The sequence below is a fragment of the Macrosteles quadrilineatus genome, unplaced genomic scaffold (assembly GCF_028750875.1).
Source record: "Macrosteles quadrilineatus isolate MER2022 unplaced genomic scaffold, UCM_ALF_1.0 Scaffold_8__2_contigs__length_117827958, whole genome shotgun sequence".
In the NCBI taxonomy this organism is placed as follows: domain Eukaryota; kingdom Metazoa; phylum Arthropoda; class Insecta; order Hemiptera; family Cicadellidae; genus Macrosteles; species Macrosteles quadrilineatus.
Genome location: NW_026542601.1, coordinates 1,981,271 through 1,996,073, shown reverse-complemented (window position 1 = coordinate 1,996,073; position 14,803 = coordinate 1,981,271). Strand labels below are relative to the sequence as shown.

The 14,803-nt window shown below is 36.0% G+C and overlaps 2 protein-coding genes across 2 annotated transcripts in view; both read left to right on the top strand.

Annotated features, from left to right (window-relative positions):
* The first annotated feature begins 274 nt into the window (after positions 1–274).
* Positions 275–3,962, top strand: LOC129001238 (zinc finger protein 93-like). Its single transcript, XM_054428468.1, has 2 exons — positions 275–403; positions 2,454–3,962. Exon 2 carries the CDS (start codon positions 2,610–2,612, stop codon positions 3,486–3,488), a length of 879 nt encoding a protein of 292 aa, XP_054284443.1. The 5' UTR covers positions 275–403; positions 2,454–2,609; the 3' UTR covers positions 3,489–3,962.
* A 9,179-nt stretch (positions 3,963–13,141) lies between these two features.
* Positions 13,142–14,803, top strand: part of LOC129000811 (poly [ADP-ribose] polymerase-like) — a 34,654-nt gene continuing 32,992 nt past the window's right edge. Inside the window, exon 1 of the mRNA XM_054427832.1 lies at positions 13,142–13,374. Within this exon, the coding sequence (XP_054283807.1) occupies positions 13,261–13,374 (114 nt within the window). The 5' untranslated portion in view covers positions 13,142–13,260. The remainder of the gene's footprint in view (positions 13,375–14,803) is intronic.

The window sequence follows — 14,803 nt, the reverse complement described above, 5'->3', positions numbered from 1 at the left end:
TGCGTGGGAAGTTCGTCAAAATAATGTAGTGTGGCGTAAACTATCGTACGTAACTCGTCCAAAATGTGTGTACCGGACTCGTATGGTAATCCCGTACTCGACTTCGTCTCGCACGGGAACGACCACACTCGTCCGGTAAACACTTATTTTCAGGACTAGTAACGTAATATACTATTTATATACATCGCTGATACATTTCCGATGTCAATGTTAGCATTTTTGTTTTCAGACGTTGTTAACTTGGACTTTTACCGATGAGTTGATTAGTGCCTGCCTGATAGCGCTCTGCTCTATGGCTGTCTGGCAAACAACAAAACAGCTGAAATTGTTATCATTTTAGACTAGGTGTTTGGTGTTTGTATTTACTTAATACTTAATGTTCGATGGTAAAGTAAACATCAAGGTAGGAAATTTTACCTTAATATTGCTGAATGTGTGTAAAGTAAGCTTTCTTTTTTTGAATTCATTGGTACGGACATATTTTGTTATTTCCTAAACATTAATTGTGCCCTTTTTAAAAAAAGGTTTAGGTTGAATTGCCAAGGTTTAATGCACAGGTTATTTTGAGAAACGATTTTGGGTACTTTTTAAAAGATCTCCAACTTCAAACTCCCTTTAGTGCAAAGTAAGTTAGTAGTGTGTGTTAAACGAGGACCGTTCAGGGTATAAACCAGTAAGCTAGTCTAAAGCTGATTCAGTCCAAGAAATAATCTTAATCATCCATCTATATATCCCAAAATCATTTCAATAGCCTAGGCCTATTTAAAACTAGATCCCTGTTAGTCATTATAGCCAGTAGCAATAAATAAAATACATAGGCTTAGCCTTATCCAACTAAATTAATTGTACCTTTAACTTAACTCGATAATCCAACTAAATTAATTGTACCTTAAACTTAACTCGATAATCCAACTAAATTAATTGTACCTTAAACTTAACTCGATAATCCAACTAAATTAATTGTACCTTTAACTTAACTCGATGTAGACCAACCCTATGGGCCTCAACAGAAGCTTAGGATCTACAAACATATTCAACCACAACGAACAAATCTAAATTTTGCTTTACCTTTGACTTTCCAATGTAAAATATTCTAGGATAACTTTAGGATAACGTATTCAAATTCAAGAATTAAGATATAAAATGGGTGTCCTGAGAATCTAAAATGTCTATTTTGCACATTTAAGTTAACTTAGTCAGGAAATAACTTAGGTAAGTTAGTCAATATACCTACACACATTTATTTTTCCCGAATGAAAACATTTTCAAACGAATTATTTAATTTCAAATCCTTTCTCGAAATTTGTTATTTTTACCAATAACTTGACCTGCTGTATGCCATGTAGGCCATTTTCGTTTGGATAAAACCTTTAGTTTTGGATTCATCTAGGTAACTTAAAACCTTAATTTATTGATGTTTCTAGACCGTTCTATCAAAAAATGGAGCTGACTTGGAGTAAGACAAATAGAACTAACACAGTAGGTCTAAATTGGAACCAAACCTAACCTGCCAGCTATAATTTCAAATTAAAAATCGAAATATTCTTTATTTGTAGTTTCATTAAGAAAATAAATTTCCCTAAACCGGTTGTGTCACTTCAACGGTAATTGTAACTAGGCCCTAACCTAATCCGGACAGTAGACTACCTATTACATAGGCATCCAGCTAAATACTGCTACGACTAGCCTACCGGTCCTATTTGTCCGGCGACGCTGTGGCAAGTCTTTAAAAAGCAGAGAAGAGTACCGGTACTAAAGAAGTGTGTAGGACTATTAAAAAAGCCGGCAATAGTGAAACAAAATGAAAAAAACTAATTTAGCTATGTAATCACAAAAAGATTCTTTTCATTAGAACGTAAACATATAGGTACAATTATTACCAGCTGTTAACAGAAATAGCTTGAACCTATGTAAATAAAAAGGTAAACATTGGAACTTTAATGGGGCAGAGCCGAGGGGACTTTTTAACATGTTAGATCTTAATGACATATACTCAATGAGATCTTTCCAATGAGCGCTAAACTAATAAAATCAGTTGAGAAACCACAGAGGGTTTCTGCCGATATATCATGCTTGCCAATTTTAAATATAGATTGGGCCTCATTAGACATTTGCGTTACCATTGATTTTAGTCAGTAGCTGTTGACAAAAAGCTAAGCGTAACTCACCATCTTTTGATTTTAGAGCTTGAACAATCTGAAGCTTTTAAGGATGAAATTGCAGGCTATATTAAGACATTCACTACCGAGGTATTAAAAGACCCATTTAATTCATTCTTCAGATTACAATTTTGCCTCATATTAATTTTTGCCTCATATTGTTTTATTGTGCCATATAATAGTTTCTATTTTATTGATTACAGTAGGCCTACTAAATCGCTTATTAATATTATTGATCCAATATACTCATTGTCTTTTGCGTTACCTGTCTAATACAATGTACTTTGCTTTCAGATCATACCAAAAGCAACATAATGTCAAACAAAGAGAAGAAAATCAAAGAATGAAAACTGCTGAAAAATCAAATGTTAACCGACCTAGGAAAATAAACTAAAAATTGTTGCCAAATAGTATATACTGAAAAGTTAGACCTACTGACGAACGTCTCAAATGGAATCTAGTCAACAGAGTGAGATAACGAAGAGGCCATTTCAATGTACTGTGTGCGAAAAGCAGTTCACCCAAAGCAAAGAATTGACTTCTCACTTTCTAATCCATACAGGAGAAAAAAACTACCAATGTAACGTTTGCAACAAGTCATTCACATCTGGGTTGAAACTGCAAAAGCATTCGGTGGTTCATTCGGGCAGACGGTTGTTTGAATGCGTTCTTTGTAAAAAATCATTTTGCTTCAGCGCAGTTTTGAAAACACACCTTTTGACTCATTTACCTCCGGACAAGAGGCCTTTCCGTTGCGACGTCTGCGGCAAGCAGCTGTCAACTCAGGCGAGCTTGAAGACTCACTCTTTCATTCACACCGGGGAGCGCCCATACAAGTGTGACCATTGCGACCAAGGCTTCACAACCAAGCAAGGATTGATCAGTCACATTGTTACTCACAGCCAGCGGCTGCCATTTGAATGCTCAGTGTGCAATAAAGGCTACAGTACAAGCGATGGGTTGAAGATTCACTCAGTGCTGCACACAAAGAAGAAACCGTACAAATGTGCGACCTGCGCAAAACTGTTTAGTACGGCCGCTAGCCTAAAGAGACACATCTTGGTGATTCACGCTGGCGAACGCCCGTTCAAGTGTACGCTGTGTGAGAAAACGTTTATGCAGAGCGGGGATTTGAAAAATCACCTATTGGGCCACCGAGGGGAAAAACCTCACGCTTGTGGTGTTTGCGGTAAAGCCTTCATTAAAGTCGGTAACCTCAACGCCCACATGATGATTCACAGTAGCAAACGACCGTACCCATGTACTGCATGTCCCAAGTCCTTCTGTCGAAAAGAGTATCTGGAAAGGCATATGTTGAAGAAACATTGAAACTGACTCTGAAACTGACTGGAGTGCCATAACGGTAAGTACAGTAAGCCTACTATACAATGGTAGTAGTCTGTGAGCTGAATAGTTTGTGTTTAAGCCGCGTTTACACTAAGCAACTTGTTTTATAAACTTGACCTTGTGTTTATACAACTTTAATTGTACTACAAGTTGTATGTGCCAAAAAGAATTATCAAACATGTTTAACAATAGCTTGCTCGAAAACCTTCAGTCACCTTGATGCTTCAAGTGACGAGGATCTGTTCTTGGCAGCTGCTGCTTGTGTTGGGATTGCCTGTGGTAGAAGGAAAAGAGCAAAGCATTTGTGTACGTCCTTCATTGCAGGCTAGGATTAAGTACAGTGGCAGTGAAATGTCAAAGATTTTGAATGAGATGATAAATATTTTTGTTGGCTGGGGAATTGCAAAACATTATCATTGTAATCTCATCATCATGTCAGCTTCTTACGCATCCATATATGTTTTTATCCTGTATCTTGTTGCATGTACGTAATTTCTCATGTATTTTTTGTAAACTGGTAATTCCGTTGAAATAAATAAATTGAGGACTAGTTTTACATTTTTTTAAGAATGACAAGTGCAGAGTAGGCCTACTTGATTTTGCTGGTAGGAGAAAGAATCAAGAAGAAAAACACATCGTTGAGGGACGCAATTCCAGTATTTCTTCCGCTCCTCTGCCCGACTTGCACTTCCGATTGAATTGGCTTATCAACTTTCTCATTTACTTTTCACACTTGCAGGCTGAAATTTCAAACATATTATCCTATTCAGCCCAAGCGTCATGTTGTTTGTTTCTACATTTATAATCATCCAACGGTGCATCCCACAGAATGTTTCTGTCTCTATACTGTCCTATGAGCTGAAACATGTCAGCCAGGCACCACTCCATTGCTGACCTGCTATCAACCATCGTCACGTGTTGCCTAGGCTACTGCAGGAAGCGAACTAACTGATCTAGACTACTAGTATAGACTAGAGCCCATAAACCTTGAATGGGACAACAAAAGTTTATAAAACACAAATTTCCTTTGATCTTTTCGACACGGGTCAGGAACGCTACAACTTGTTGTAAAACACAGTTTTTTGTTGTAGCCTACAACACGTTTGTTGTACAACTTGTTTAATATTTTTCATTGCATTTTTAAACATGGTCAAACCAATTACTATAATTTGGTTGTACAACAGAAGTTTATTAAACAAGTTGCACAGTGTAAACGCGGCTTTACTATCAGCCTAAGATGCTGTGGACTTCCTAAACTCGGCATGAAGGTTTTATGAAATTCTTATTTATTAGCAATTATTTTAAGTCAAGCTACGGCAGACTAAAAATATTATCTGTTTCAGTGCTGAAACGAATGGTTGCTCATTAGTTTATCTTCGGGCGTTCACAAACTTTTTTTGTGTTCCTAAGGCGTTGAATAGAAAGTGAAGCCTTTGTATCACTTATGTAGTCACTTGAGTGTGGACTCAAAAGTCTTTTGATGTTAAATTAATGACTAATATCATGGAAGGTGACACATATAATGTGTAGTGGATCAGCAATCAACAGATATTAGTTTCCGACTAACTATTGTGACTGGTGAAAAAATCACATGTTTTAGGAAGGTTACTTTGGTATATAAGATTCTTACTTGTAATAATTATGATGTCACTTACTGTAACATCGTTCTAGATAGCTGTGACTGTGAGTTAAAAATGTGTTTTTTCTGTCTTGGGATTTTATTGATGTTCATAAATCAGTTTTCATTTTGTAGTCTACTCGAGAAATTTAGGAATCCTTTGGTTGAGTAGTTTCATTAACAAAATACAGTTCCCCTTAATAGTAGTGTTTAAAAACAATACATTAGTGAATTTCAATTTCTTTGTTATGTTTATCAACAATGATTAAGGTTAGGCTATATACAGCTCGTGACACCTAAGCTGGTACTTGACCAATCGCTACTAGTATCTAGTTCAAAAACATCATATGCAGGTTGCGTCAACTCTGTCCTGGCGACCCTCCTGAAGGCGCTCAGTACGTGAAACACGGGGAGTCAACCCCATGAGTGGGCAGAAAGTTTGCAGACCGGTCTTTTCCTTACTTCTACCCACACCCCTCCTACACTACCCACGCTAGGCCAAGTGCCAGCTTATTTGTCATGAGCTTTACAAAAATGGAGATGAGTTAGTAGACTACTAGATGCTTGGGTTTACTAAAGAAGGTCGGGTTACTGTAAATTGTGGTGTAAATGGTTAGCTATTAACTGCAAATTGTTAATTTGGATGCCCTAAAAAAACCAGTCATTGATTTTAGTACAAAAAAATATCATGAAGTGTTAGTTATCATAGCATTAATTAATTAGGTACTTTAACAGGCATCTTAGTTGCATATCACTAAGGAAAATGTGGTACAACAAGTTGCAATGAAATACTGTTACTGACAAACTTTGTAAAACACTTAGTAATAAACGTGTGCCATCTGATCGACCAGTTTCAATTTTATTTTCTGCACCATTGTAAGATTTAACTTGTTAAGTCTTGAATTTGGGATTGCTCAAAAAATTATTTTGTGGTAAAATATGGCGACTTATCACTAGCTTTTTTAATTGGTCGCATCTTTCGGTCCATGTGTAAAATGATAGATTGTTTAAAAGTATGCTATCTCTGTCAAATATTACATTGGCTTTTAATATTACTAAATGTGAATCAAGATTAGGATGGTTGTACCATGGTGGAACGTTAGTATGTCCCACGTAATGGCCTGAGGCACTGGTAAATGAAAAGTAGAGAAGACCGTACTCAAACTAGCCATATATTTAGTATATGGGGTTAGTATGGCGTATATATATGAGGATAGTGTTTGGGGTTTATAGCCTATATATTAAGCAACAAAAAAAATCTTTAGCACCTTTGTTGAATTTTGTGGTTATTAAAAAATCCAAAAGTTACCGGTTTAGGTTTGTTAGTCCAGAGACTATATAGTCTAGTGAAATTTGTGTTTTATATGCTATTGCTGTGATTTAAGGTGTATTGTCTTAGCTGTTGTCATAATCTTGACATCCTTTGCCTAAGGAGTTTCCTGAAAAATATGAAGTGTATCCTATATTTTAGTTTTATAAACAAAAAATTCATCACGTTTGCATAATTATGTGATAACTGTATGGAATTATTCCATGCTTAGGTTTAATTTTTTCTAAACAACGCATAATGCTGACTTTATCTAACTGCTTATACATCACTCAATTTAATTACTTAAGTTACCAGTTAGTTTTTGCTAGAGTTCAAACACGAAACACATGTGAGTTGATCATCACATGAACTGATATTGCCAACTAAAGAAGTTACCCTATAAAGAATGTGACATTATCAAGCCTAGACTTATAATTTTGCTCAACTTAAGTACCGGTATATAACTTTTAAAATAAATAATTAATAAATCATTTTAAGTACTTATTTCTTTCAAAAGGCAATGTTTGTAAGTTTATGTACTTTTGTATGCATCCAACAAATTGTTTTAAACTTAATATGGAAATGGGAAAAAACTTTTTTTGTCAAATTGAGTAACAAAAATGTTTAAATGAGTAAAACCATTAAAACACTAAACATATTGGCTATTTTACGTTTTAACCTCTTTCGTTACCCTTTTGTGTATTTATGTGGTCTAATAGAGTTATTGTTTGTCCAGTTGATGGATTGGAATAGTTATATTCCCATTAATAATTATGTCACTTGGTTTTAGAAACACTTTTAGGAATAGGTGACATTTAATAGACAAATAATTTTATGATTTTTATTTAGTTAGTATTATTTCTTGTTTGTTTTAGGGTTTTCACAATTTTGTAAAGGCAAGTCATAGATTTTAAAAGTGTATCTGCTGGCTAAAGAATTTGAAATGTGTAACCATAAAAAAATTAATTCATAAAACAGAAGTTTTTTAGATCAAAGCTTTCCCAGTAAATTTTACATATTTATTTAAATCCTATGAAGACTTTTTTATATTTAATTTTGTTTTCAAATAACAACGTTTATTTCAGCCTAATGACGTTGTTCATTGACAGTGGCGTAACTATGGTGGGGATGAGGGGAATAGAACCCGGGAGGCCCCCCAAGAACCCTAAAATGATTTGTATGGGTAAACTAATTTTAACTGCAGGCATGCACGGCAAGCACTAAGCAGATGTCTGACTTCTGTTAGGTTAAGACTTCTAAAATATTAAATGAGCCGAGCCATGTCATTCTGAAATGCATTTTGATGTTATTTCGTAAAATGTTGCGTATGTGTATTAATATCCAGTATGGTGTCAGGGCTGTCGGGAGGGGAGTCTAAAACTTGGAAAAACTGTAGTAAGTTGCGAATACGCAGTCGGTCAGTACAAGACAAACACGTGTGTTTACCGATAGTGGTACTTCTTAATCAAGAAACACTATCTTCTGTCTTTCTGAATCCGACCGGCCAGAGACAGCCTCAATTGGGTTGATTTTTTTAAGTTTTTTTAAATGTGATTACACATTTGAAATGCCTGAAAACGCGAGTTTGGATTTTTAATTTTTTCAAATTTTCCGGAACCCCCTCTTTACTGAGGGGTATTGGTCTTGCATACCCACAAACCCCCCGCATGAGTTCAGACTTTGAGCTCATCCATCCCCCCCCAAAAGCCATGTTCTAGTTACGCCACTGTTCATTGATGTACTGTATACAGTGGTATACCTCATTCACAAAATATATCCCCTCCACTTGATCCTACCTTCAAAACAATAGCTCAACAGCTGAGGTTTGCCAAAAGTCAGTGGTGGGGAACTTCCCCCCCAAACCGCCTTAATATTGTGAACGGACTTTAACATTAATGAATTAACCTGTTATAAGAATTGATGTACTGTACACACAACTAGAATCGAGCTATGCTAATATGTGTGTGAGAGATTGGCAAAATTGTTTGGTATGATTTTGACTTGCCTACATTTTATGGTGTGACTTGCCATGCACTAATTTTATGAAAATATATTTTTTTGTACGGCTGATGATAATTATTTGATGCTGTATAACATGTTGACATTTTAATAATTTTGTTTTTGATTTGTAGCATTAATGGAAATTACTTGTAGGAATCTGTCATGTAAAGTTTTAATTATAGCCAGTCCAAGACTCAAATCAAGTTAAACTTTTGATGTTTTTTACATTTGATGTAACTATGGTTGTGATTTTGGGGGAATTTTGAAGAAATGTTTAGTGTTAAATGTTATGTGTTTGGTAAACTTTGATTAATTTTGTCTTTTGGCCTTCTCATTAAAATGTAATGGAAAAATGTGTTTTTTTTTAATTTCACTATGAATTTCCTACGTTTCCATAGTTTGAAAATCGGCTCTTTCAATGATTGCTCAAGAAATACAGAACAGTGTTAATTCAGTTTTCTTATTAGTATATCAAATTAGATTGTCCAGGCTTTCTTGCTTTTTGCCATTGTAATATTTACGCCAACCCAAATTCAAATAGTAGCCTAAATTTTAAATTTCAACCACCTAGTAATTGTGATTTCAACCACCTAGTAATTGTGATTTCAACCAAGTAAGTAAATGTTTGTAGCACATGTTTCCTTAATTTTTTTTTTTTTTTTTTAACAAGTATTTATTTACAATCTATTCAACACGAGAATAATAAGTAAATTCAATAACCATTTTAACATGGGTAAGTTACACTCCATCAAGTGCACTAACATACAAAAACTTTTAAAAAGTTTAACTAAAGACGATTTGGAAGGTCTATTGGATTAACTCTTTTGAGCCTATATGTAGCTTCACTATTGTCGAGGAGGTTAACAGCCAGGAAATTTGGATGGGTTTCTAATTTTCTTTGGTATTTTTCACTTCGTTTCTTTATTTCTTCTTTAACATAGGGTAATTTCGTATCTTGATGAATTACTTTATTTGTGACAAACCTAGGTGCTTGTAAAATTGTTCTCAGTGTTTTCGATTGAAACCTTTGAACTATTTCTATGTTTGAGTTGGAAGTGGTTCCCCAGAGTTGGATACCGTAGGTCCAAATAGGTTTCAATATAATTTTGTATAAAAGTAATTTATTTTCAACAGATAATTTTGAATTTCGACCAATGAGCCAATTTAGTTTGTTTGTTTTTAAATTTAAATGAAGTCGTTTGTTCCAAATGTGTGAATGCCATGTAAGCCGTCTGTCGAGATGCATACCAAGGTACTTAACTTCGTTGGATTGTGGAAGCATGACATTATTCAATGTTACTGGGGGACAAGTTCTTGTAGACATAGTAAATGTAACTTGAACGGATTTTGTTTCATTTACTTTAATTTTCCAATTCTGTAGCCACTGAGACAAATCGTCTAATGCAGCCTGAAGGTTTGATGATGCCAGAATAGGATCCTGATTTGATGATAAAAAAGTGTTCATGTTCATGAGGTATCCAGATAAAATCCCTCCGGTGACATAAACTTTTTATCAAAGATTTTGCTTGGAATGCGATTACTTCTTAACAACATCTTTTGTTAGAACTTGAGGCATTTATAATTTTATTTTAAGAACAGGCCTATTTTTTATTAATTAGTAAACCTTCGTTAGATTTTTATCTTATATCTTTTTTATATTATCAGCAAGTTTGGTTAGGTTATGACAGTTTAATTTTATAATTAAAAAATTATAAAATTCCTTCATTCGATTTGTATTTTATCTTTTTTATATTATCAGCAAGTTTGGTTGGTTAGTTTAGGTTTTGACAGTTTATTGTTATAATTTAAAATTAATTTTATAATTTTTCTTAAGTCGGTGAGGGGCTCTCCCACAATCCCCCACTCCTTCGCAGAAGAGGTTCTCATCGGTTTCTGACTAGGACCCTGAGACGCTAGTCCTTGCGGGGGAGGGGGGGGGTGGTTTGGTTCTCCAGAGAAATTCTTGTCAAATATGTTATTCATAAAGGATGACATGGAAACTTTAAAAGCCACTGGGGCAGAGCCCAAGGGACTATTTCAAAGATGTAAGGTCAGTTTGCAAATCTGCAAATCTACACCTAGACTAACATTTTGGTATATAATATGTGGGGGTTTATCTTAAAACAAAAAAGCCTTATTGTTTACAAAGTTTCATGTAGCTATTAATAATATTGAAGATGTGTTTATGGAAATGGAATAATAAAATGAAAAAAAAACATACTGTTTGGTAATTAATTGGATATGATCAAGAACAATTTATGCAGTTTTAAGGGCAGCCAGTATGTGTCTGAGATGAACTAGAAAGAAATGGTGGTCAGCGAGGGAATTTTAAGATGGAGCTGGAATTCCAAATTTTTTTAGTGTAAACATTATTTCTTGAATCCTGATTGTACTTTACTCTTTTTTTTGTAAAATTCCCATTGTAAATAGAAGATAGGTACCTTTAAGCGGCACAGTAAAAGATAATAATCATGATAGCAAAGCCAGGGAAACCACCCCAACAAGCAAGTTCATAATAACCAATTAGTTGTAGGGTTCCTCTCTTCTCTTTAAAAAAAAAATATTCGAATTTTCTGGTTTAAAGTTAGAATATAACAATATAACTACAGTAGTGGGCGTTTACTGAAGTAAGATTAACCATTACAATAATAATATAACTAATGCAATGGCAATGAGAAATAATATATCCTCTTGGGCTATAATACTTCTCTGTCTGGTGCCCGTTGGGCCAACATAGCCAACTTCATCACTCGTGATGACGTCCATCAGCAAAACTCCGTCAGCTTGATTTACCCAGGGTGCGCCTATATAGGACCCACGCCAGTTACAGTGTGTCGTAAATATATGTTTTGTTTAGAGTTTAGTTAACCATTTGAAGTGACAATGTCAATCCCACTTTGTGGGTGAAAGACGAAGATGGAAGAATTTAGGTAAACCTTGGTTGAAATAATCTGATATTATTTAATCCCTTTCATCCATTGAAACCTATGCTTACTAGTTTTTATAGTTACTAAATCCTAGAGGAGAAACATAGAAATGGGTTGCTTTCAAGGCACTACCACAAAAAACCAAGGTGGTGGGTTGACGTGAAGGTACTTACCTACCCATCTATGAGCCACCACACATCTATCTGCGGTGGCGGGTTGTCAAGCCACGGTCACCTTTAACTCCAGGCCGCGGCCTTCGATGTGGCAACATCGCAAGTAGGGTTGTAACAGCTGTTTTGTTTAGAGGCGGCTAATGGTAATTTGTGTATTTTTTAAGAATACAAAAGCTTATTTACTGAGCTATGAAAAGTATTGACTAATTTAATGTACAAAAATAGATTTTCAATTCAAACATTGTTTTGGTTTTCAATTCTATATATTTTATTTCCAATCTTTAAAAAATTTAGGTTCATAAATGTAAATGAATAATACACGAGTTGAGTGTCACCTGTCTATGTAATCCTATGGGACGGCTAGCGCTAGACAACACCACTTGCAACGTTGCCAAATCTACCAGGCCGCAACCTGGAGTTAAAGGTGGCCGTGATACGCCACGGCCGCCTTTAACTACAGGCTGCGGCCTTCGAACTGGCAACGTTGCAAGTGGTGTTGTAATAGCTGTTTTTGTTTGGAAGTAGCTAATGGTATTTGTGTATTTACGAAAGCTGAAAGCTTGTTTACTGGACGATGAAAGAGACTGTACAGATATAGATTTTTCCATTCATATTGTGTCGGTTTTCAATTCTGTATGTTTTATTTTCAATATTTTAATAAATTTATGTTAAAAATTTAAATTTAAATCAATAAAGTGCAAATTAATGAACTGATGTCACCCGTCTGCCATGTTATCTTATGGGACGTATGTCACTGAACAACACCACTTGCAACGTTGCCAATTCTACCAGGCCGCGGCCTGTAGTTAAAGGCGGCCGTGGGTACGCTCCATGTACGATGCCGTCCACCCACCACCACATACACTGGCCGTCAACCCGTTTGATTATTTTCTGTACAATTACATGTTGTTGTAACGGGAGGTCGTGCACGATCACGTCTAGGTGCCTCCCCGACCAGAAGCCACCACGTCAACCTGCCTCCACAAATTTCTTCTTTTTGGTGGCGGGTAGACGTGGTGGCACCTTGATGCGCTCCCATAGAAAAGCAAACTGGGGCCCATTTCATAATAAAGTACAAACTAATATTATTAGTAAATCAGCTGATTGCCCAATGCAAATCTAATGGAAATAACAAGTTACAAGTTAACTTGTAAGGCAGCGACCTTCAGATTTGAAGGCGAGCACTATAACCACTCGGCTGAATCTAACTTCATAATTAACTGTTGAATTAGGGTGACACACAATATATTGAGCTAGGCTGATTTGTTTCTCTAACTTGTAGTTTATTATGAAATGGGCCCCTGGTCTTCTCTCAGAAAAGCAAACTGGCCTTCTCTCAGAGAGGAACGCCCACAAGTTCAATTCTCAAATATTATTCTAAGCTTTTTCTCAGAGACGTAGAAAAATATTTTTTACAGTTGGTCAGTTGGTGTCCCTTTTTCGGCGCCGAGCTTGCAAGTCGCTCGCGCCAACAAACAAATCTAACCTGCATTGCATACATAGGCTACATAGTTAGAGCAGTGTTTTCATTCCATCCATCCTACACTACAAATACAAAAATACAATAATAGTTAAGGTTAGAGTACAGCAGTTGAGTTACTGAGTTAGAGAGGTTATTTGGCAGACCGGTTCAGTATTAACTAATCTTAAATTTAGACTTAATTGTAGCATTGTGGTGGCTGCGAAGTTTTAGAGGCCCATAGATTTGTTTTAGTCTTAACAAGAAATGAGTGGTCATCTACCCTACAGAGCTGAATATGCCAAAAGCGATCGCAGCTCTTGTCAAGGATGCAAACAAAAAATTGCCAAAGAGACGCTGAGATTAGCTGTTGTTGTTCAGGTAGGATAACTGGCTCAAGCCCATCACTAGTCTTGTTCTTCCGTCTTAAACTGTAGACAAAAACTTAATCATTAAGATAAACGTAGAATTCTTTTGTGTCTTAATTTTCAGGTGTAGGCTAGCCTGAGGCATTAGTTTAGGTGTATTGTATGGTCTCGTAACTATCTAATGTCGATCTTTTTGTTGGATAGACCTAGCATCTATTAGGCTAGCTAAGCTAATTTACTTTATTGCCCAATGACAAATGGCATCTGATTAAGTTTGTGGAAACTCGCTTGGAATCTAAAGCAGGAAACCCACTGGTCCGACACGACACTTTCCGACACCTTCCGACAAAATTACTTTGTATGACTTTAACTTAAATGGACTATGACCCACACTAGTCTGACACGACACCTCCCGATCCGACACGTTCCGACAACATTGCTCTCTGGGGCATTGTTGTCGGATGTCGGATCTGATATTTCTCCACTCTGCGTGCACCATACCTAGATTAGTTACTGTCTAGCTTTGTGTGTGACATGAGTATTAATGGAACGTTTGATCGAAGCGGTTTGGGAACATCCCTTTCTTTAGACAGTAGCCTATGTTATAAAAGCTGCCAGAACATATTCTGATGTTTTCAGTGATAGGTATGTTGCAAGTTCTGTGAATTTGAGTGTTGATTAGTCCAACTATTATTAAAAAATATTATGTGAATAAAGAACCATCGGATGGACAGATTACAACGTACAACGGATGGACGTCTTTTTCTACTCTAGCAGCCAGAAAAATTACCAAAAAGCCTGAAATATCTAATTTCTCGTCGGTTCGTCGCACCAATGGGTTATTGCCTTAAAAAGTGCGGAAGGCATCGGAAAGTGGCGGAGACTTGTTGGAAGGTGTCTTGACGGAGAGTGTCGGACTAGTGGGTTTACTGCTTAAGCAGCGACCTTCAGATTTGAAGGCGAGCACTATAACCACTCGGCTGAATAACTAACTTCATAATTAACTGTTGAATTAGGGTGACACACAATATATTGAGCTAGGCTGATTTGTTTCTCTAATACATGGTAGGCATAGGCCTAACTTTCATATTTGTATTCTGACTGAATCTCTCTTATCAGTGTTTGTGTGAGCCTATTAGAAACAGTTAAATTTTAAGTTAAAACATTGAGAATTATGAACATTAAATATAGAATTTCAAACAGGCTTGAAATAAGTTAAGTTAAGACTATTTCTTACTGTGTAATAAAGACATGCCTGTGGCGAAATTGAAACCCTTGCACATGCCCTTGGCTTCTGTCCTTTTGGTGAACTAAGAAACACAAGGCACCACAAAATAAGTATTAAGTTATAGCAAACACCTTCCGAAAAAGATATAATACATGGGAAGTGCATGAAGAAGTTGAAGTACATTGTCTTTCTTCTGACGGAAGCACTAGAAGAG